The sequence below is a fragment of the Nematolebias whitei genome, chromosome 3 (genome assembly GCF_014905685.2).
Source record: "Nematolebias whitei isolate Nwh7 chromosome 3, NemWhi1, whole genome shotgun sequence".
Classification (NCBI taxonomy): domain Eukaryota; kingdom Metazoa; phylum Chordata; class Actinopteri; order Cyprinodontiformes; family Rivulidae; genus Nematolebias; species Nematolebias whitei.
This window is the reverse complement of record NC_056500.1, coordinates 19,174,979-19,198,947: the sequence shown is the minus strand read 5'-3', so window position 1 is coordinate 19,198,947 and position 23,969 is coordinate 19,174,979. Positions and strand designations below refer to the sequence as shown.

The 23,969-nt window shown below is 37.7% G+C and overlaps 4 protein-coding genes across 4 annotated transcripts in view; 1 reads left to right on the top strand and 3 right to left on the bottom strand.

Moving 5' to 3' along the window:
• LOC119407777 (deoxyribonuclease-2-beta-like) overlaps nt 1-525 on the bottom strand; it is a 9,996-nt gene extending 9,471 nt beyond the window's left edge. Inside the window, exon 1 of the mRNA XM_037674601.1 lies at nt 478-525. Coding sequence (XP_037530529.1) covers nt 478-489 — 12 coding nt within the window. The 5' untranslated portion in view covers nt 490-525. The remainder of the gene's footprint in view (nt 1-477) is intronic.
• Nucleotides 526-4,849: 4,324 nt separating this feature from the next.
• Nucleotides 4,850-12,317, bottom strand: dnase2b (deoxyribonuclease II beta). The gene is given in 7 exon segments (XM_037698271.1): nt 4,850-5,184; nt 7,243-7,440; nt 7,858-8,019; nt 8,860-8,938; nt 9,285-9,459; nt 9,540-9,658; nt 12,189-12,317. Coding segments are annotated over 7 exon segments (1,197 nt in total).
• Nucleotides 12,244-19,223, top strand: uox (urate oxidase). The gene is made up of 8 exons (XM_037698061.1): nt 12,244-12,336; nt 12,745-12,957; nt 13,474-13,590; nt 17,597-17,675; nt 18,278-18,464; nt 18,573-18,696; nt 18,898-18,981; nt 19,074-19,223. The coding sequence occupies exons 1-8, from the start codon at nt 12,316-12,318 to the stop codon at nt 19,146-19,148; spliced, it is 900 nt and encodes a 299-aa protein (XP_037553989.1). The 5' UTR covers nt 12,244-12,315; the 3' UTR covers nt 19,149-19,223.
• Nucleotides 19,224-20,381: 1,158 nt separating this feature from the next.
• samd13 (sterile alpha motif domain containing 13) lies at nt 20,382-22,415 on the bottom strand. The gene is made up of 5 exons (XM_037698062.1): nt 22,313-22,415; nt 21,868-21,978; nt 21,146-21,188; nt 20,922-21,033; nt 20,382-20,827 (listed from the first exon to the last, which is right to left on the bottom strand). The coding sequence occupies exons 2-5, from the start codon at nt 21,893-21,895 to the stop codon at nt 20,684-20,686; spliced, it is 327 nt and encodes a 108-aa protein (XP_037553990.1). The 5' UTR covers nt 21,896-21,978; nt 22,313-22,415; the 3' UTR covers nt 20,382-20,683.
• Nucleotides 22,416-23,969: the final 1,554 nt, after the last annotated feature.

Genomic DNA, 23,969 nt, shown 5'->3' with positions numbered 1-23,969 from the left:
AACAAAGTCCATGCTCAATAATCCAGGTATACAATCCAACATTTTTTAGTTAGGTCATCTGGAAAGTTTCTTTTTTGTGCTGAAACATTTCGCCTTCGATCCAGAAGGCTTCATCAGTTAAAAAAAGATGCACACGATAACAAGTATTGTTGAATGGCATAATATAAGCACAAACCACAAACATCCACATATTGTTTTGTAACTATATGAGTATATTCATCTTTTGTAGGTTTGTATACTAAAGAAGCTGCACGTTTTAATCAGCCACTACGTTATTGTGTAATAATGACTGACAGGAACGAGTTATTAGTTACAGTATATTACATGTACATGAGTTATTACAGTATTTTACATTTAAACAGTGAAATATATGCAGACCTTTATGTTAAGGTTAGTTTAGATTTAGTATTTCTACATTTTAATATTCAGCTGCTCAATTTGTTATTTTCTTTACAACCATGTAATCATTTTACTTACGTGTCCTGTCATCTTCACTTCCTTTCACACTGAACTACAAACCGGTTCTAAGAGGCTGCAGTGTCACATCTCAGTGTGACAGGAAACTCTCACCCACATCTCCTGTACATTTTTCAGCTGCTTCCTTGTCGCTCAAACTGCTGTTGTAAATACCTCTGTTGTTTTAAGGAACTAGCTACCAAAGTCTGCTGACAGGCCTGCTGCAAACCCAGTTTCATTTCAGAATTGAGATGACAGAAAGATGTTCTGTGTGTGTGTGTGTGTGTGTGTGTGTGTGTGGGGGGGGGGTAATTATTGTGAAACTGAAGAGAGCTCTAACACAGGCTATTTCAACAGAGGAGAGCAGAAATTATTGCTCAAATCTGGGCCTGCGGCCTGCAGAGAAACGCTTGTTTCTAAAAAATGATTGAGTGCTGGGACTAAGAAATCTACTACAATCCCAATTCTCTAATTCTCTTCTGGTGCATCTTTTCTTCAAATTAAAAAAAATAAAAACAGCATTTGAAAAGGTGTTAAACAGGTCAATCAATCAATCATTTTTATTTATAAAGCACCCTTCATACTAAAAGCAGCTCAAAGTGCTTTACAGAATTATAAACAATAAACCCACAAAATAAAAGCAAACAATACACACACAAAAAAATGTTGTATGGAAAATGTATAGACTGAACAGAGATGAACCAGTTCAGAAAATGCAGCTCTTGTTCTTGCAGGTAGAGGTTGTAAATGATAGTAACGGCTCTAGAGGATGACATGGAGTAGCAACTGCTGTTGAAAATAAAGATTTCTTGCCATCCCAGTTGGTACCCTGTTTGTAATATTGGAGAACATTTTGTAGAATGTTTGAAAGTCAAGAACATCTGAAAATGGTTTTACCGGTGGCTGGACCTATAAACGTCATCAGCAAAGGTGATCATAAGACCTTCAGACCACCAACAGCACCAGTGCTCAACAACAGCACCTAAGCTGCAGATGACAAGTATTCATTTCCAGACCAAAGCTAAAGAAAGCCTTGGCTTTTCCTCATTAGACAATTAACTTTTTTTTTCTATTTACTTGAGCTCAATAATCAAAGTCATTTCATAGCATTGAAATTGGCTAGTTAGCTGCTGTGGTCGCTAACATATAAACTGGTTATTTATCTGCCTTCTGCACATTCAGTGGGGATGTTGTCTCACATTCCAGCACTAGTTATTTAAATAATATAAATTTGCCCCAAAGTTTTTTGTTTTCTTATTATCAGGTTTGACTGCATGTTTATACCTGACCAATGTTTGGTGACATCAATATGTTATTGTATGTTAGATGTGTTAAAAGTTACCCGACCAGGAAGCCTTGGCTGAATGCAGAGGTTTGCACCCTGCTGGAAGCCAGGAACACTGCCTTCAGGTCTGGAAACACACAGGAGCTGAGAAGGACAAGGAAAGAGCTGGTTGCTGGTATTAAGAGGGCCAAGGCACAGAGGATCGAGGGTCGATTCACCTCACAAGAGCCACGGAGCATGTGGAGGAGTATCAAGTGTATAACAGATTATAAAAGCAGGAGTGAACAATGCCCTAGAGACCCATCACTGCCTGATGCCCTCAACAAGTTCTACGCACACTTTGAAGACCCGCACAGACCACCCAGCACCAGACTCACCTCACCACCAGAAGAACAGCTTCTCAGCGTGACCTCAGCCAAAGTGAGGAGTACTTTCAGGAGGATTAATCCTCACAAAGCAACCAGCCCAGACAACATCCCCGGGGAGGTGTTGGAAAAAATGTGCTGATCAGCTCTGCGAGGTGCTGGCAGACATTTTTAACTCCTCACTTACTCTGGAGACGGTTTCCACCTGCCTGAAGACTGTCACCATCATCACAGTCCCAAAGAGCTCTACAGTGACTGGTCTGAATGACTACAGGCCAGTGGCCCTCACCCCGATAGTCGCTAAATGCTTCAAAAAACTGGTCATAACTCACATCAAAACAACCATCAACATCAACGAGGACCCTCACCAGGACACATACCTCGAGAATCTATCAGAGAACGCCATCTCCTCTGTGGTCCACACTGCTCTCACCCTCAGCACTGGCTCCTGTCAGGGCTGTGTGTTGAGCCCTCTCCTGTTCACTCTGCTAATGTATGACTGTGCACCTACTCATCCAGGCTGTCACATTGTAAAGTTTGCAGATGATACAGTGGTGGTGGGATGCATCACAAACAACGATGAGTCCAGCTACAGGCAGGAAGTGGAACACCTGGAAAGTTAGTGCAAAGAGAATAACCTTCACATCAATGTGAAGAAGATGAAGAAGATGGTCATGGACTTCAGAAGGAAGAGACACAACACCCCCCCCCCCCCCCCCAACCGCGCAAACATAGGAGGATCTGCGGTGCAGGGAGTGGTGAAGGCTGCACAGAAGTCTGTTGGAGTCAATCTCCGCACCATCACAAACATCTACACCTCCAGATGCAGAAAGAGGGCTACCTGCATCATGAAGGACTCCACTCACCCAGCAAACACACTTTTTGCCCCGCTCCCCTCAGGAAGGAGGTTAATAAGCATTAAGTGTAGAACCACTAGACTGAGGAACAGCTTCTACCTTGAAGCTGTTAGACTCATGAATCTCTAACTAGAATAACCACTGTGAAAAAAAAACACTTCATGTTGCTGCTGATCTGTTTCATGTTGCTGCTGATCTGTTTCATGTTTCTGTGTGCATTCGTGCTCATCTGCTCAAACAGCCTCATGTTTGTGCTGCTGTTCGGCATATTGTTTTTATGCTATTAGTGCTTAGCATGTTTTTAATTCACATTTTTCTTAATTCATATCTTAGATCGTATTACTGGTTTTCTTTTTTTATTTTATTGTTGTATGTAACTGGGACTCTGTGTACATAAACTTGTTCTTCCACATGTGGTGCGAACGACAAATAAACTCTGACTCTCAAAGATCAAAAGCCTGAAAGAGTCATGAAGTTTTATGGGAAACATATTTTTTGTGTTTGTAAGTCTGTAGACTTAAGAATAAATGAATGAATGATTGAATATACTGTGTATTTGTAAGATAATACTTAATCTAAAATGTATAGCCAATGTTGTGGAACAAAAAATATTATAAGTTTTAGAATTGTGCTAAAAATATAAATGTGTGTTTTAAAGAGATTGTTTGATTAAAACTTTTTTGAAAGGTGCCCTCAAATAAAATGTGTTATTATTTTTAGAAAAACAAATGATTTAGAGTCTTCGTTGTACCAGGGGAAAATGAATTTGCTGACAAAAAGTGCTCAGTTAAGTGATGTTTTCATGTAATTTGTGTCATTTATATTCACGAACAAATAAATTGAATGCATACACATGATTACTTTGCAACAATTAATGTAAAATTGAACAATTTATTAAGTGGTACTCAAACAGAAAGTTCAAACATGCTTGAAGACATAACATGGATGGTTGTGTCACCAGCACTTTTCCACTTGGTGTGACTTTTTCTCAGGAAAATGTTTAAAAATGTTTGTCTTCTTCAAACAAGACCAATTAAACAAATCTCTGGATGAACACTGGAAGATGAAGGATAGACAGTGAATGAGAGACATCTGAATCATCTTCATCTTATGGCAGGCCTAGTCTTTAAATTTTATCCTATTCCCCAATATGACCACTAGATGGCGCTGTGCACCCCAAACATTTAACATTTCACTCATAAAACTCTGAGACAAAATAAAGTCACTCAAAATTAATACAAAGTAGAAGTTGCCCTGGTATGCCTTTTATTCAGGGAATTTTTTCACAAAACTAATTTGCTGATGGAAAATCCTACAGCACTTTCACTTTCTAACCAGATCAGCCTGCATTTTATAATTAGGTAGTAAACAAAACAGGAAGAGCTTAAATTAGATGTGCAGTTTCCCTCCAAACGACCTGAAATACGTCAGTGGAAACAAGTCTGTTTCTTATTCCTGTGGGAAATGGGTGAAACTTTCAATTAGTTTCACTAAATAAAAAGTTTAAACATCTGCATTTACTTTCATTTAAACCATACAGAGGCAAAAAAAAAAAAAAAACCTATGGGAAAAATATATATATATTAAGATTTTTTTTATATAGAAATAAAACAAAGCATTTAGAAAATCTGTGTAAGCATCTTTGTGTTTGAGAAATGTGTGTTGCCTATCCCAACTTTTGCTTAGATCTGTTTCCATCTAACATTCAGTTAAAAAACAGTTTATTAAGATATAATGTCTTCAAATCAGGGTGGGGGGGGGGGGGGGGTGATTAGAAGGCTATCACAGAAGCAAATGTGTTTGTTTAAAACTTTAAAAGATGTTCAAGTAATTCTTTACATTTAGTCCAATTAAATCAGATTCAAACCCCAATCCTTCTGTCTAGTTCAGCAGCCGATGTACCAGTCCACCACCTGTCTGAAGGCCTTGTAAATCACAGGGTTGTAGGTGCAGATCACGCCCCCGCCTCGCCACATCTGAGCCTTCTCCCTGTTCAGATCCCCCAGGCAGGTCACTTGGTCCTCATAGATCTGCGAAACACACCACTTTGAGTGGTCGTGATGAGACTGGAAGTGGACTGAGGTGGGGAGCTTGATCCTCCTGATGTTCATGGTGTGTTTGGGCAGCGAGCAGTTGGACGGCAGCTCATGACCTTGTGTCTGCCAAGACTCCACCAGGAGGTCAGTGTTCAGGGCCTGAGCCACCCAGCCTGTGTAGATATCTGAAGGAAGGACGGTGAGATCAGTTCAGCTGCTTTAGGATCGAAAGAAAACATGAACACAGTAAAGTGCGTCGCTCTTGAGCCATGCATTATTTCTTTATATTCTGCTTCTAAGGAGCCAGACTCTGGTCCTCTTTTAATGCAGCTTTGATGAGTTTTTCTTCAGACTTTTCTTCTTCAGCTACTTTTCACTGCTCATTAGAAGTAAACGAAAAGCTCTGCAGAGAGTGGTGAAGGCTGCACAGAAGTCTGTTGGAGTTAGTCACGTACCACATGTGTTGGAAATGACAATAAAGTTGACTTGAACTTGAAGTTTTATTTTAATCTCTAATATAACATACTTAACTTATAAAATTTCACTGCCTTTGCATTTGTACACAACCTCTATCAATATTGTTTTAGTTGTTTTTCCTCATTTTAAATAGCATAAAGTTAGATAAAATGAAGAATAAGAAGTTTGCATGATTGTCCATTGTACGTTACAAATTTTCAAGATGTGATTATGCTGTAATCAGCAGAGAGATTAGTATCTCAGAAGAACTGTTTAAATGTAAAAAAAAAAACACATTAGTTTCACATGAACACTTTTCATGGTCTAAAAATTATGCAAAAAGAAAAAAAAGACAATACAAAAGTCTACATTTATGCAAAAAATGGAATTAAAGTAATGAGAGACTTTTCAAAGCTTTGGGTATGTTCATCTGGAAAACACCCACAGGACGGAAACACAAAAACCACCTTCTCCAAGATTTCTCCAGTTACCAGTGAGCAACACAGCAGCTAAAATCACATCTAGGTTGAACTATTGCAATTGTTTATTATCTGGGTGTCCAGAATCTTCTTTAAAAAGTTTTCAGTTGATCCAAAATGCTGCTGTCAGAGTTTTAATGAGAGTTGATAGGAGAGATCATATCTCTGCAGTTTTAGCTTCTCTCCATTGGCTCCCTGTCAAATTCAGAATTGAATTCAAAATGTCACTTCTAACCTACAAAGCTCTCAACAACCTAGTTCCATCTTAAGTAAGTGCTATGTGTTGTCATTATTGTATGTTCCCATACAATATGAAATTGGTTCTCTGCATTTCACTCATCACACCTGAGATGCACCCAGGTGGAGCAGTGGGCAGCTATGTAAGTGCCAAGGGAGCAATACGGGATTGGGTGTCTTGCTCAAAGACATCTCATGTGGGGAATTGAACCACAACTTTCTGGTCCCAAGTTGGCTGCCCTACCTCTACACCATCTCAGCCCCTATCTCATCTTGCATATAACATCATATAACCTATGACATCATCTTATATTACATATCTTATTGTTCCATACTTCCCTAACAGAGCACTTTGCTCTCAGACTTCAGGTTTAATTGCAGTTCCTAGAGTCTTCAAAAGCAGAAAGGGAGTCAGAGCTTTCAGTTATCAGGCTCCTCTCTTGTGGAACAAACTTCCAATTTCTGTTCATGAGGCTGACACAATGTCTACTTTTAAAACGAGGCTTAAGTTTTTCCTTTTTGATAAATCCTATAGTTAGGATCACCTGGGGTTTCCTGAGCTAACCCTTAGTTATGCTGTCATTAGATACATTGACCACATTTCCCTGCTGCTGTCTGTACCTGTTCTACTCTACTGCTTGTATTTGTAACAATTTATATCCTTAACATGTTTTTATTTCCTGTCTTTCCTCCTATAGAAAGTACACCTGGACCTGCCATTCTATGTTTGTCTGTTTTTCTTTCCTGTCCTCTCAAACACCAGCTGGTCGAAGAAGATGGCCGTTCGTTCTGAGCCCGGTTCTGCTGGAGGTTAAAAGGGAGTTTTTTCTTTCCACTGTTGCCTTTGTGCTTGCTCAGAATGGGAGACTGCGACGAAGTGAAGATTCAACGAGTCTGCTGGCTTCCTTAGATAGAGAACTCCTACTAATTGGCTTTTATAATGTTCGTGAATGTTTCTGTTCAGTGTCCTGAGACAACTTCTGTTGTGACTTGGCGCTATATAAATAAACTGAACTGAATTTAAAAAGTTGAACTTAAATGAGCAGCAGCAGGAGGTGAAGAGCATCTTACCATCGACATAGTCCTCAGATTTCACAAAGCTGACAAACTTGTCCCCTCGGGCAGAAAACAGCTGCTCCATGCTCCTGTTGGAGGCCAGTGGAGGCTTGGAGCCCGCACACAGCTGGACGAGCTGCGGCAGGTCGGCTGAGAACGAGGGGGGCACAGAACAGTTGTAGAAACGTGGGTAAAGGTTGACCAGCTGCTTTGCTGCAGGAGAGCAGAGAGAGAACAGATGAAATAAACTCAAACAGGATTTCTTACAACCAGGAAGAACTCTGGAGCTCATTTGACAAATAAAAAAAAGTTTGTTTCCAATCTACCTGTATATCTCCTGCCCCACAAAGCCCATTTTTATAGTTTCTGCACCACACTTTTGTCATTTTTGTAGATTAGATAGATTTTTAATAACCAAATCTTAATTATCATCTAATTATTAAAGTTATATCATAAAAAGCTGTTCCATATTAACAAATATTTTGGAGGAATGCGCACATCTAAGGTCAAACACGTTTAAGCTACTGGTGACCTCAGATAAGAGCAGACCACAGAGTTAATGTTTCTCTCCTTTCATCATGTCTTCTACACATACACCAGGAGCGGGTTGCTTCCCGACTGTTCACTCACCTATATGGAGCAGCTGTGCATACTGATAGGTGACACACAGGGCGGTCTGGCCGTTGCGTTTGCCAGAGGAGGGGTAGAGGTAACCCCTCTCAGGGAACGAGGGGAAGTGGGGAATGCTGTGTGACAGCCAGAAGCCCTGAGAGCGGTCAAAGAGCAGAGCCCCTGCAGGATGCACACAAAGCAGCATGAGCGAGGACACACATGCAAACCTGCACACAAACTCACAAACTTTTCCATCAAAGTTGCGTCAGAGTGGTCGGTAAGTCCGAGTCAACAGTAGTTATCAGGCTGATGCTCTTTAGACGTTTCCTCTCGTATTGATCTGTTCTTGCAAAACCAGAGAATTGCAACGTTGGACTATCGGCCATGAAGATACTTAACTACCATTGATTTAAAGGAGTTTGCAAGGAAATCCTTGACCATAGTGTTTTTACAAAAAGACTGTCTGCTGTGGGTGTCAAAGACAAAAACTTTGATAGAATTGTAACCATAAAGTCAAAATCTGCTTAACAGTTTTGGATCAAAGGTTGCAAAATCCTCTATGCATAAATGTATTATGATGTCACTGTATGTTGCTTTTTTTTTATGTTGCCAGGTCTTTTTTTTCTTTTTTTGCATCTTTTACACTGTTTCCCAGCCAGGACATGGTGTGAGACATGATTTTTTTTGGCTTCCTTCACCCTCGTGTTCTCTTTTTCTCATGTGCCTGTACGTAACAGGTCTCTCTTGTAAATTAGTCTTCGAGGCTCAAGGGGAACTAACCTGTATACATAAAGGTCTAATAATGATAATATATATATATATATATATATATATATATAAATATAAATATATATATATATATATACATATTTATATGTATATATATGAACACAATTCATGAAAACGTGCTGCAGGATGCTTACTGCTGGAAAGAAGGCACTCCACATTTGTTGCACTCTCATAAATTCTTAATAGTAATTCCGTAATCTAAATTAAAATTATTTTTTCACTGTTACAAACCTTTAGTGTGTCCATATCCCCTGATGTATTTCAGGACTGGAGGTCCATCGTTGTAGAGTGCGTAGATGAAGTTGTTAGACTAGAAGAAAGACTTGTGTTATACAACGAGGACTTGTAGGAAGTTCACTTTTCAGGATGTCATTTGTTTCCAGTGTTTTAGGAATATTTTACTAAAAAAAATTGCAAGTTTCTTTTAAAATATAAAAAACGTTGAGACTTATAGTTTAATTTCCATTCTTAATACAGCGTTGAAAGCAACATGTGAGCTGAAAATTTTGGAAGATTGTTAAAGTTTGACTGACGTTTGAGTCAAATCCATGAAGGAAACAACTCAGTAAACTTCCTCCCAACGTAAATTTTATTACCACATAACCACAGATTAGAATTATTTGAGGCCCCCATTAAGAAGATTGAAATCATCTCACCATATAAGTCTTTCCCAAATACAGCTGATTCAAAGTGTTTCCCAAAGCTCCCTGGCTGTTGTTCACTGTGAATTTACTCATCGTCCAGCTTCCAACGGATGAGTCCAGGTACATGTACTCTACTCCACTGCCAACCTCACCAATCCTGTACTTGGGCAGTTTGTAGATGATGAACCTGAAAAAGACAAGATAAAAATAATAAATAAATTAAAAACTGCAACAGTGCGATTACTGCTCTGCATCGTATCAACTCACCAGTCAACAGGTTGGCCTGCTTCATTCCTGCAGGAAACATCAGTTCTGCTCAGTGTAAAACACAACAACACGACAGCTGTGTGGAACCATGAGGTGACGTGTGAGACCATCCTGAGAGACTCGAGGCGCTGAAGAGAACATCAGTGAATGAGAGAAAAGAGGAAACCTGCAATTTATTTGGGGCTTGTGTGCTTTCTGACTGTGGTTTAGAGAGAAGATGTACAGCTGCTTGGAAGTGCAAAACAAGGAAGTCATAAGATGTAATCACATGACAAGGAGACATGAAATCACTGAGTCAGAACAAATAAATGTTAGCATTTTCCTCTCTCAAGCTTTTACTGATCACATTTATATTTTGTTCAGACATTGTATAACAAATGATTGTTCTTCACATTGAACGATTTGTTCCTGTTCACGTCCTGCAGCTTCTCAGTGAAACCGGACGGATTTTATTATTAGCAACAAAGCTGCTGATCATTGAACTGGAGACCGCTCGGTTAAAATGATCTCAGTGCGAAAGTGCTAAAGTCACGCAATCAAACATTTTCATTTATGTATGACAAAGAATGGCCTCATTTTACAACAGAAACCTCAGTTATTCATTAAAAATTGCATTTACTAACCTGAATGTCTGTCTTGTTAGGGGAATTTGGAAATAAAGAAGAAGAAATTTTGGCAGGAAAAATGCATAAATTAAATTTACTATTTCCCCCACACAGTTAAATTAATCAAAACTGAATAATTTATAAATAAATTGTAAATAAGATACCTTTAGGCAGAGTGGCGCAGTTGGGTGGATTTTGTATGTTCTCTCCATGTGTGAGTGGGTTTTCTCCGAGTACTCCGGTTTCCTCCCACAGACCAAAAACATGCATGTTAGGCTGATTGGTAACTCTAAATTGTCCCTAGGTGTGAGTGAGAGAGTGAACGGTTGGTTGTCTCATTCGTCTCTATGTGTCTCTGTGATGGACTGGAGACCTGTCCAGGATGTCCCCCACCTCTCGCACAATGATAGCTGGGTATGGGCACCAGTGACCTCTGCGACCCAAAAAGGAAGAAGCAGGTAAAAGATGGATGGATGGATGGATGGATGGATGGATGCCACACTGGACTTTTACCACAGCACCTAGACAACCGATGTGTTCCACAGAACGCCACAGGAAGTCCTTCCTCCCTGTGGCTATCGACCTTTTCAACTCCTCCCCGTTTCTACACCATGGACAATAAAAATTAATCCTGCACTACAATAAACATTTTAATGTTTCTGTCTGCACCTGACCTGTTTTAGACCTTAATTATTTGTATTTTTATATTTTCTGTTATTTTTATATCTTGTGTGACTCCTTGTGTATGTTCCTTTGTATTGAAACTCTGGCACAACAATTTCCTGCAGGATCAATAAAGTTCTATCTTATCTTATCTTATCTTATCTTATCTTATGGATGGATATTTATGTAACAATTACAGTCTGTTGCCTTCATACATCTAAGACTACATGTCACTGCGTGAGTGCAGCTACAGCGTGCGCTCTCAGGACATTATTACCTGCAGTGTTCCCTCTGTGAGGACTGAACTTGGCAAAAGGTTCTTCTCCTGCTCCACTCCTGTTTCCTGGAACATCTTGCAAAAAGATTTGAAGCTCTCGACCTTGACCTCTCTTAGTGGCTTCAAACATCTGTTACGTTCCTGGCAAGAACCAATGCAGACATGTTCCTGTTTTTAGTATTTTACATCACTTTACAACCTAGCTGTTTTTTTTGTTGCTACTTTTCCTTTTAATTATTTTATTTTCACTTGCTAAAATAAATAAATCTGTACACATCCTTTATGATTGTCTACTGTTGTCTTTGTTGTCCACTGTCATCACTCTTTGTTAAAATCAGGTCTCTCTTGTAAATGAGTCCCCGAGGCTCAATGGGATTAACCTGTATAAATAAAGGTTGAATGAAAATGTATGTATAAATAAAGGTTCACAATCTGCAAACAAATTATAAATAAACACAAAAGCAAAATTTATTGACATTATAATTGAATCAATAATTTATTTATTTATTTGAAAGAACCTTTCTGAACTTTTAGAGTGTGGATTTGGCACCTTTATTTTAGCAGAAAATATGTTACTTCATAGGGTTTGTAACAAAATTCAACACAATTTAACACATTTTTAAACTTATTTACAAAAAGAGCACACATCAGATGTTGCAAATTTATGTCACTGACCAGACATTTTTTATTACGTTACATTTATGCTATTCATAGTATAGTTTATTATCCGAATGCTTTGTTTTAAACATATCTACCATTGCTTTCATAATGTTTCATGTAATCTTAAGTATAATTAAACTTTTTAAAATTCTAGTATGATGAAAAATTAGGGTTGGTAGGGTACAATTTGGTTAAAGTCTCTGACACACTCCCATGTGACCAATAATGTTTTAATTACAGTTTCTTTAGAACTGAATAAATTTCCATGAAATGGGGGAAGAACATGTAAACTGAGACGATGGTAAATCTTTCCACGGCACAATTTATTAAGAGTTCATTTCAATACATAATTAAATAATTTCTATGAAATCTTATATATATTTGTGTGCAAATCTATATGTTTGAGTGCCCCATTGTGTACAAGTAAAAAGGGTTGAACTTTACCTGCAACGACCAATAGTGTGAGGGCAAAGGTAGCTACACCCTCTGTACAAAATATTCTTCAACCATCAACAGATCCTTTCTTGCTGGAGACCAAGAAAAGAGATCAAGTGAAGCAGAAGAAAGCGTCATGGCAACTGCAGCACACCAGGTAACATTTATTAAAATGTGCTTCAAAAGAGGAAATCAATTAGAATAATACTTTTTTTTAGTTTACCTAATTTCTGGGGTCAGTGACCACAAGGCTAAAGCAGAACCTGCAGTTTTTAGACATGGGAACCAAAGTCAAACCCTAATGCTATGAAATGACTAAACATCTCTGTTAAGAAGGGCTTAACTGAATATTTTCTGTTTTCACCTTCTCAGTCAAAGCGGCTTTGACAGACTGATTACAGAAATGAACCGTTTCTAACAAAAAGTCAAATTAAACGCTCACAAAATGCAAACTGATCAGAGCAACAGAAACTTATTAAGACTTCACATAACGTGAATTAGTATATGCTCTTCTGCCACAAACACACAGACGTTACTGTAAAATGTCAAACATCTTTTCGTGCAGAACGTGGAGTTTGTCCGAACGGGCTACGGCAAGAACGCCGTGAGGGTCTTGCTCATCAAGAGACGGGGGAGCCACCACTACATCCTGGAGCTGAAGGCCAACGTGGAGCTCACACTCAGGTCGCGCAAGGACTACCTGACTGGAGACAACGCGGACATCATTCCCACCGACACCATCAAGAACACTGTCCATGCTCTGGCCAAAATCAAAGGAGTGAGTCAAACTGTACAACAAGGAGATACTTCCACTTACAGCCTTATTAAAGTAAAAACTGACAGGGACAATGTAAAATTTCATAAACTTGTTTGTTTTATTACTTCAGAATAAAGGATTAAATTCAAGTAAGGCGTAAAGGGTAACAGTGGCAATTACTCAGCTTCTTGCAAAATTTATAAAGAAAAAAATGATGAGCTGAAAACTGAATATAGATTTCTAAACTTACACACAGTCCTTTGGAAAAATTCACTTTTTAGAGTAAACTAATTTACTGAAACAGTAAGTTTTTGTAGAATAAATTACGCTGTGAGGATGTGCTTAGAGGCAGCTCTAGCACAGACTTAAAGATGCGAGAAGTTTCTATATTTGATTATAATCTTGTGACTTCAGTGATGCTGTTTAGGTGTAAACAGGTTGGAAGGGTTCATTTGCACACCTCAGGTAGTGTAGCTGTAGAAGATAGGTGTGCCTCAAACTGCTGCAGATTTACTTGTCCTGTTTCTGTCTGCTCAGGTAAAAACCATTGAGCAGTTCTCACTGGACATCTGTCAACATTTCCTCACCTCTTTCAACCATGTGCTGAGGGCCAAAGTGTACATGGAGGAAGCTCCATGGAGGAGGCTGGAGAAGGTAAGAAGACACATAACTCAGTCCAAGACAAAATATGGAATCGGATCGCTACTTAAGTCACAATATGTGATGTAAGAGGCAGAGGGATTAATGTGCATTAAAGCAACCACATCTTTAAAATGAAATAGATAAGGTGTACACAGTTCAATACAGCAAAATTTTTTGGGAACATATTTACTTCTCAGTTGCATGCTGTGGTTTGAATTTTTCCAATTACCGTACTTGCCGTCGTACATGTCGCACTGCCGTATAAGTTGCATCAGTCCAAATATGTCTACTAAAGTGGAAAAATCCATAAATACATTGCATTGCCGTATAAGTGGCATCTATTATGCTGATGCGTCGCGTTTGTTACGAGTCACCACTGACAACCTGGAAACGTGGGCTGGTTTTGTGCCCAAAACTGATTTGCTGCCAAATGGCGGCTGCGGGAGCGTGCACGGTAGGACTTTAACAAGAATTTAACAAGATTAACACTTAAAAACCATTATTTGTTTGCTCAAAATTATAGCAAAGGTGTGTCTTAGTTTAACTTTTCCCTAATAAATGCACTTTAATGGTCAAATTAGCTGCATTTCAAAAATCGATTCACAGCTGCGGAGCGACCAGAGGGAGGACTCGCTGTGCATTTCTTCGAAATTTAACAAGATAACCACCTAAAAACATTTATTTGTTCGCTCAACATTATAGTAGAGGTGTGTCTAAGTTGAACTTTTCCTTAATAAATGCACTTTAATGGTCAAATCAGCTGTATTTCACCTGGGCAGTGTGACAAAATGCAGCTGATTTGACGTTTGATCCAGGAGTTCTGGAGCATGACGAAAGTGGTTGTATGGCAAGCCAAGTGTCTCATTAATAGCCACTTTTACCTATTAATGAGACACTTGGCTTTCCATATTAGTCAAGGGCCCTCTAGTGGCTGAAAATGGTAGTGTTGAATATTTTCCATGTCAGAATGAATGAAATAGTCAAATCTCAGCCAAAAATTGGGTTATAAATATGGGGAAAAAACTTATATTAGTTGCTTCTGTGTATAAGTCACAAGATTTGCGAATTTATGCAAAAAGTTGTGACTTATATGGCGAAAAATACGGTACCTGTATGTTGATCAATCTCTTAATTCTTTGTCTCTTCTCACAAACATAAAAAGGTTTAGATGGGTTAGTTACTGGAACAGAAGTTAGGAATCCTAACTTAGAATAAAAACTGTTACGCATTCAAAAGAAGGGTTTTCATACTTCGTTAATATATTCTGGAATTTAAATAATGTTTTAGATAAATTAAGCCTCATAATGTAAAGTAAAATGGGAGAGGCTGTAAAAGAATAATTTAAAAAACAGAAGCAGACACTTGAGTCTGTTTCTCTGTATAAGAATCAGAATTTTCATTTTTTTTACCCTTAATATTAGTTGTTGTATGGTATATTTTTTCTGTGTGCTACAAGAAACAGCTTAACCTTTTTATATCTATTTTTTATTAATAATAGCTAGATTTATAAAAGCTAGATTATAAGGCGAATGTAGAAAACTAAAAAATGCAGACATGTTCCTGTTTTTAGTTTTCTCCATTCATCTTATAATCTAGCTGTTTATTTAACATTTTTTACCATCTTATTTGTAAAAAAAAAAAAAATCTGTATGCCTTTTTATAACTGTCTACTACTGTCACTGTTGTCCATTGTTGTCATCATTCTTTGTTGAAATCAGGTCTCTCTTGTAAATGAGTCCTCGAGGCTCAATGGGATTAACCTGTCTAAATAAAGGTTGAATAAAAAGAGAGAGAAAAAAAAAATCATATTAAATTCTTTGCTCTAAAATACAGTTCATCAGAATGATTGGGCATTTTTTAAAGGTTTTATTCTTTGCTGATTTTATTGTATCCACTTTTTTGGTACTGTGTTACAAAAAAAAAAAACCAACCAAAAAACAAAACTGCTTTACCTCTTTTATGTACTAAAATAAAAAAATTAGAGCTCACTTTTCTTCAAAATACAACTCTTCCAGCTGTTTTGTTGTTGCTCTTTTGCTCATTCAGATATCATTTTAAAGCACTCAGATTTAAAATAACAAAAACAGATCAAATCTACTGAAACCACTCAACAGTTTACACCTAAGTTGGAGTCCAAAGTGTTGATGTTGGTAATTCAAGTAACTCATTGTTCAGACAAGGATTAATATTTAAAACGAAACCTGGATCAAGTGATGAGCTGCTGGTCCTTTAAAGCTCAGCAAGTCATAAGAAATACTTACACAAAACCTGAATAAAAACCTTTCAGCGAGTATTGCACTTGCTTACTTCTTACTGTTGTTTGTAATAAAAAGCATCAGGTAATGTCTCAGAGGTTGCAAATGATCACAATTTAGCATGTAGTTTTTCATGTGGCAGGTGTTGGGGGCTTACCTGCTGATAGTGACCTGATGTAGATGGTAGATTCAAAGGTCTGGTCCAGTCATTAAAGCCTTTTGTTCTGTTCACGTGGATTATTTTTAATGCCCATCCTGAGAAGCAAGCAATCCCATTTTCATGAAAATGGGTTAACCAACAAATTGACTAGACACTACATATTAACACGCTGGTTGAAGAAGAAACACATTAACTGACTGATGGCTCTGCTGTTTTGACAGCACTCAAATCCATCCAATAATTCATTCTTTTTTTAAAACTTTTTTTTCCTTCTTTCACCGAGTGCTAGTGTCTATTTCCAGTAGTCACTGTGCGAGAGGTGGGGGACACCCTGGACAGGTCTCCAGTCTGTCATAAAGACACATAAAGACAAAAAAACGATAGACAGCCATTCACACTTTCACACAATTTCAAGTTAGCAATTAACCAAACACGCATGTTTTTGGTCTGTGGGAGAAAAACGGAGTATTCAGAGGAAACCCACATGCGCACACAGAGAGTACATGAAAACTCCACGCAGAAGGCCAGAAAGAGATCCTGCGACCCTCTTGTTGTGGCGACAGCCCTAACTGCTGCGCCACCCAGCACCGTCATGCATTCCCTTATTACAAAAAAGTGTGGCGCAGAAACAAAACACCAAATTTAAAAGTTAAACACAAACTTGACATTTTTTATTTTATATGCAAACATTTACACATTTCTGATGAACAAAAACACGTTTTTGTTCACTATTTCTAACTGCAACAGAAACGTGTCTGATGGACGAATGCTCTGAGGGAAGTTCCAGATGTCAAACACAAGGACACATCCAGAACACATCAGAGAATTAAAGATCCTGTTAAAATTACATTCACTGACAAGATGAGGGGCAGCACGGTGGCGCAGTCAGTAGATCTGCGGCTTCTTAGCGAGCAGGTCGATGGATCGAATCCCAGCCGGGGGCCTTTCTGGGTGGAGTTTGCATGTTCTCTCCGTGCATGCGTGGGTTTTCTCCGGGTACTCCGGTTTCCTCCCACAGACCAAAAACATGCATGTTAGGCTGATTGGTAACTCTAAATTGTCCCTAGGTGAGAGAGTAAATGGTTGTTTGTCTCTGTGATGGACTGAGACCTGTCCAGGGTGTCCCCACCTCTCACAGTGGTGGCTGGATATAGGCACCAGTGACCTCCATGGTAAACACAGTCTAATGGATGGATGACACGATGAGTTAAAAAAAATCTGCCTCAAACATGGCAGAAATGTTCATGTTTTACTTATAAGGGGAAGCTGTCTCTGACAAAGAACACAAACTCTTATTAATAACTCTTATAAATATTTCTAACCAAAACACTTGACTAACAAATATGTTCCCTCCCACAAAATGTTTTGTTGTGTTGAACTCTGTATGCTTTTGGATGTTATCTCAGTTTTTATTTTTTACCATTATGAAGTCGGTGCCATAAATATGACTTCCGGGGAAGGAGGCAGAATTTATGAGTTTTTTTTTTTTTTTTAATGGCTGACTATAAATCACTTACTGTCTCCCACGTACAGATAACCTTGTTGAAATATATTCAAGTGTAAACAGTTCAATAAATTAACCTTTTTTCTTTTTTTTCCTCAGAATGGGGTACAGCACGTTCACGCATTTATCTACAGCCCCGAAGCTTGTCGTTTCTGTGATGTCGAGCAGAACCTTGATGGTAATCTCAGATTTAGACACTTAAAGATGGGGTTTCTAAACCCTGCGGGTGAAAAATGAATTTTGGGTCATGCTTTTTATTTTTGTAGAAAGGTAAAACAACCTCATCTGCTTAAAAAAATGACTGCACTATTCAATTTAAGCTACACTTGTCTATTTGATCTAGAGGTAAAATCTTGTGATGGCACATACATTTCCTCTAACTCTGGAGCTGGGATGCATGCCCATGTAACACGAGGAATCAAACCACTAAAGGGCTATTCAACTGGGGGCCAGATCAGGCCCATGGGTGATCTCAGTTCAGCCCATCAATGGGTTCACTTTTAAATAAAACTAGATTTTAAACCATAAAACAAACTTACTTAATGACTTTAACTGCTGAATGTCTGGCCCCCTAGTTCAGGGCTATTCAATTTAGTTGAATAGCCCTGAACCATTTGGTTTGTGCTTCATTCTAAGACTTCCTGTTTGAGTCTGCTGTTAGTGATCTATAGGCTTACACCAAAACCTTTAACTTTGTTCATTTTCACTCAGAATTGTAGGTCTATTTCCATGTAAACATAAAAAATGTTTAGTTCCTCACTGGCTCCGTGCTCCACACAGGTCCTCCTGTGCTTCACAGTGGGGTGAAGGACATGAAGGTGTTAAAAACCACCCAGTCTGGTTTTGAGGGGTTTCTCCGAGACCGCTTCACAACGCTGCAAGAGACCAAGGACAGGTGTTTCTGCACCACTGTCTATTCCAGGTGGCGCTACAACAAGACTCAGGATGTCGACTTCGATGCTGCGTGGTAAATATAATCGAGAACATGCACTTCTTATAAAGGTTTGCAACTATAAACGCAGGAAAAGATTACACAGTGATTTCATCGCAAATAATGATTTTATCACTAATATAGGAAGTGTGTGAAGGATACGGTTATTGAGAAGTTTGCTGGTCCCTACCACTGTGGAGAGTATTCACCATCCGTGCAGAAGACTCTTTATGAAACTCAGGTTTTGGTTCTGGACAGAGTTCCTGAGGTAGGGTCCAATAGATCTTACATGAATATCTAATATAAACATAAATACTGTCTTTGGTGCAATTTCTGGACATTACAAAGCAGTGAGTCAGTCTCCTACTTCACATTATTCCACCCCTTATGTGTTTTTATGTGTGGGGTTTTATTTCAAATATTTATTGTATAGTTGTAAGCAACATACAATCAACATGTTTTATTTTAGGTGGATGAAATAGAGATCGTCATGCCCAACCAGCACTACTTCACCATCGACATGACGAAAATGGGTCTTGTCAACAAAGACGAGGTAACTTCTGTTTTTTTTTTTAACATAAATTCTTTAGTTCTTTTTTGTGGATGAAATTGATAATTGATTTATACATATATATGTTTCATCAGGTACTTCTTCCTCTGGATAATCCCTCTGGAAACATCACAGGGACGGTGCGTCGGAAACAGAGAGCCCGACTTTGAACGCCTCAACACAACCTCAAAGTACTGACGCTGTCAGATATTTACGCAAATGACCTAATAAAAAAGATAATTTGATCAAAAGTGGATAATTAAATTCTGAAAACAACGGTGACCCTTAAAACTTGCCAAACATGACTGAAGCGGTCAGGTGTATACTGACAGAGACCCCCCTAACATTTTATTTTACTACCTTTACTTTAATAATGGAACAATGTGCACTAAGATTTTAATGCATTTGTTTTAATCCAGAGTTGGAATTTTCATTCAACCTTTATTTAGACCAGTTAATCCCATCAAGCCTCGAGGACTCATTTACAAGAGAGACCTGAAATGATGCAATGGTTGCAATGATTTTATGCAAGAAGCTGTAAGTGTGTAGTCTTCTTCAGCACCAAAATCTCTGGACTGCAACTTTAAAAATAAGTAAAAAAATTGTGTCTCAAAGAAGATAAACACCCCTGAGAAGCTAGAAAAACAAACAAAAAAAAAGCAATTTAAATGCAACACTTTCCTTTCAGGCTTAGACAGCTTTAAAGAACTCACTACTTTAAAGTTGACAAAAATGTTAATAACTTGTATTTTTCAGTAGTTATGTAAGGTGGTCATTTTTTTCCTCCCAACTTTCTTGTCATAAAGTTAAAGGATACTTTGAGGATAAAGAAGCTTCTGCAATCTCCTCAATTTTACTTGCTATTTAGATAAAAATAAATATGAACTGTGCTGCAGTATTTTTCTAATAACCAGACATGACATATTATAAAATTGCTGTCAATAAAGTCAAATTTGCATTGTTTGGTGAGAAAGGAGCACCATTTATAACAAATCCAGATATTCAAACTCCAGTGTTGTTATTCACAAATATGTTGGTCATAAACACTTCAGTACAGTCAGAGCAACAAAGCTGAAAGCACCACGGGTAGGTACATGGTAAGAAAAGTTACACAATATTTTTATAATGAAAGCCTCAAGCTCAAATAATGGAAGAATCAGGGGCTTTTTCATTGGGTTCTTGTATACGGGAGGAGTAAACTCATCTTTGTTACATGCTCAGGACAACTCATGGACTCAGATGTGCAGTTTATAAACAAATAATATGAATTTAGGGAAAATAAATTAATGTACGTAACTTTCAGGATGTATTAAAAAAGTTAACGCATGACACAACAAACAGAATTTTCAACTATATATATATCATCTTATATACAAATACTCTTTAAAAAAACATCTTAGGTTAATTGACTTTGCACACACATAAACCAAACAAACACACATAAATCATACCTGCAGAGTACTCACTCCAAAGTTCCTTCCTTTTAAATAAAACAAATACAAAAATTACTTATCTCAAGCAGCAGAAATACGAATGGCTAAACGGGTAAACAGCTGAGTGGACACCATGTGCCAACCATTTCGTTTTGGAATCTTGTTTAAAGTGCCACTGTAGGCAGTGGAGTCTTTGTGAAGCTGCAGCTAACCAGGGGAGGTCACCTGACATTGATGATTGTCACTGAGGTGGGTGGTGGTGGTCCGCGGTGCTACGAGACGTTGCTTTTCAGGTGCTGAGTCTGCAGCGGCTTCACGTGGTACTCGTAGATTTTCAGTGCAGGACCAAGCTTTATTGACAGCCCCGTTAGGACATCGTTACGTGTCATCAGGAGCAAGGACTTGCCATCGATTTCCTACCAGGTAAAGGCAGAAAGAAATTAGCTTAAGATCTGATAGTTTCAACACAATGAAACTGTAGTTTTGTGTAATAAAAGCAAAACGATCAACCTGATCCTGGAAAGCTGTGGCTTGCTCCTCAAACCCCGTTGCTTTGAAATAATTGACAACGTCAGCAACCCCCCAGTTTGATGGATCTGGCAGCTGACCATTCTCCACTGGGCTGTGGGGTGAAAGTTAAGAATTTCACCTTAAAGCACACTGATTGAAAACAGCAACTCAATAAATGATTTAAAATGTTACAGAAAACGTAATAAGCTCATTTTCGAGGATACCCTTTGGTGTCGACTGAGCCATTTGCCTTTTCCTCCATACTGGCTGTTGAAAGAAATCACAAGAAAAGCATATATACTTATTATAACAATCTAATTATCAAATCAGACAAGCAGAAATGATGATGGGAAAATATCCGCATTTAAACATTTTTAGAAAACTTTTTTTTGTTTATCTGTTTAGCACTTACATTTATAATACCTGTTAAAAGCACAGTGCTCTCCCAGATGAGCCACAAAAATGATTAATTAAAGAAACAAATCATGATCTTTAAATAGTTTTGAGTGAACTCTGAAAACAAAATCTTTGCGATTATGATCCACTTTAGAATCATTTCCATACGACTAGACATAAAATGATAATTCTGATTCAGTGCTAAAATTCCTGCTCTGAAAAATTTAATGTAAAAATATTTGTATATCGTTACTTGGCTAAAAGGAGATTTAAATGACTAAATAAAGTTAATACTCTTACATTATGCACTGTGGACTGAGCATCTAACAAATCATGGCTTCACCTTTAATGTTACTTACTTTTATTCAGTTTAATGTATATTATATCTTAAATGTTAAGTTCTCATTCATGCTGAACATTTTTCTGAGTTTAGAGCAGAAAATCGGTACACCAGCTGATTAAAAAAAATAAAAGCCCCAACTTTTATTTTCTTATCGGGCAGATTTCATGTTGAATAATTAGTGTGTTTCCTTCTAGTTTAAGTACTTACATTTTGTATCGTTGTAGTAATTTTTCATCAGACGTCTCGGAACAACTCAATGTTTTGACAAATCAAACGCGATCATTGTCTTTTTTAAGACATCCACCGAAGAGATCTCCGCTGAAAAACAACAGCAGCATAGTGGCATCACTAAAGCAACAGATATACTGCTTAATTAAACCAAACCATGATTTTATCAGTAATAAATACCAGTAGGAATTATTAAATGACGACGAGAAACTCACGGTAGCTGAATTATAAATAGGAAAAAATGTTATACAACAAAACCAACCACGCAACATTTGTATTTGAGTAAGACATACTTAAATAAAGACACCACAATAAGAACTAGCGTTACTTTTAACGATAAGAATATTTAATCGTTCCCTATCGGGAATTTGTGACGCTAGAAAGATAGTTAGCTTCGTTTGCTAACGCCATATTTAACACTTACCTTATTTTCAGGAGATTGTGACTTGAAAACAGCTTCTCGTTCAAGCTGAAAACTTAATTTAATTAGGAAAAAGTTTTGTGATCACTATAATATTTTATCAGTTAAAAACAGCGATATTTAGTTGATAAAATCAATTTATAATCAAGTAAGACAACTAGCTTCGTCGCTTTCGCTTCCTCTGCCTACGACATCAGAGAATCTTGGGAAATGTAGTTTGACCGATTGAACGCGGCACCGTTTTAATGACAGCAAAAAGACTCAAGACAGCCCATGAAGAACAGAAAAGTAAAAACATATTAAAAAATGAGTTTTATTATAATGACGTATCCTTTGTTACATAAAATCTGCTACAGCAAAGTATGTTTCCCTTGCAAACACAAGTAAATATGAATGGGAAAAATGTGTCAGCATTCTAAGTGATGTGCAATTTTTTTTTCATAAACTAAATACAGACACATTTCAGATTATTGAACCCATACTGGCACGTGTGACTAGCTACAAGGACTCAAAACTGGTTTCCTTCAGTTAGAGTGAAGTGGCTCAGGAGGAAAAGGTGCCGTCATTTACAGCAAACATCAAACACACAGAAGAGGAGTGAACAGATGATGTCAAAGAAAAGCTGTGGATATCCTACAGTTTATGGGAGGAATCAAACACAAGCTTGTTTCTAAAATTGATTGTATTTGGAAATAGCATCTGTTCAACCTGTAAATGTAATTTATGCCCATGGATAAAGTTGATTTCCTAAGGGAAAAAAAAAACCTAATAAAAATCTATTTTTATGTTCATTAGATGTCAATGTGCATATATAATATGTATTTTTCAAATAAATAATTACACATTTTTACTTTTCATATTTTTTATGGAAAATAAAAACTTTTTAGATCTTCTTTCACTGACTGAGACCCCCATAAATTTTTAACATTTTAGACATTTCTAAATATGAAAAAACAAACATACCATGAAGTAGCTGTGTCTTTGAGTTAGATTAGGGCTACATAAAACATGTCATGTGTTCAGATTAGAAAAATGTTCTAATTCAGACAGTTTTTTTTTTTTTTACAAACTTAATTGTTACGGCAAGTTTGTGGACTTAAAACTGACAGTCGACAGTGCATTTTTAACCCTTCAATGTCTCCACAACCTTGAGGGTCCAACCAGAAAAAAGAAAACAATTTCAAACTATGATTTCTCTGTGGCTGACGAGCAGAGAGAGAAAGGAACGTCTCTTAAGCAAGAGTTTACAAAAACACAACTTGTCTGCCATCTGGAAGAAAGAAAAGCCATCAAGAAGACACAGCGCCTGTGTACGTACCATACTTCTAACATTTATATTCTTCAGATGCATTATGGTGTTCTGTCAGAATAAAAAGGAGTTTGCAGAGCGAGACTACATTTTTGCAGCAAGAACAGGCAACACTTTGAATGTTGCCAAGTGCATACGAATCCCTAATAAAAGCTGCATTTCTATAAATGAGGAAACAATGCTAATAAAAAGTCTAATGAGAACTGACACTTAAAAATTAGATCTTGACACTATTTCCTTGAGAAAAAAAAAAAGCCCATTGGCGCTGTCAATTTGACACGATTAAGTCTTGCAAAGCCGAAGAAGTAAATCTTTAGCAATTTGGTTTGGAAAAAGAAGCACAATCTGCAA

Bases quoted from the DNA above. Each gene is read 5' to 3' on its own strand.
- uox (XM_037698061.1), top strand. From the start codon at position 12,316: ATGGCAACTGCAGCACACCAG. The intron at 12,958-13,473 runs GTGAGTCAAACT...CTGTCTGCTCAG, and splicing joins CTCTGGCCAAAATCAAAGGA to GTAAAAACCATTGAGCAGTT. The intron at 17,676-18,277 runs GTAATCTCAGAT...TGCTCCACACAG, and splicing joins TGTCGAGCAGAACCTTGATG to GTCCTCCTGTGCTTCACAGT.
- samd13 (XM_037698062.1), bottom strand. From the start codon at position 21,895: ATGAAAAATTACTACAACGATACAAAAT. The intron at 21,034-21,145 runs GTATCCTCGAAA...TTCACCCCACAG, and splicing joins GGCTCAGTCGACACCAAAGG to CCCAGTGGAGAATGGTCAGC. The intron at 20,828-20,921 runs GTTGATCGTTTT...TTTACCTGGTAG, and splicing joins CCACAGCTTTCCAGGATCAG to GAAATCGATGGCAAGTCCTT.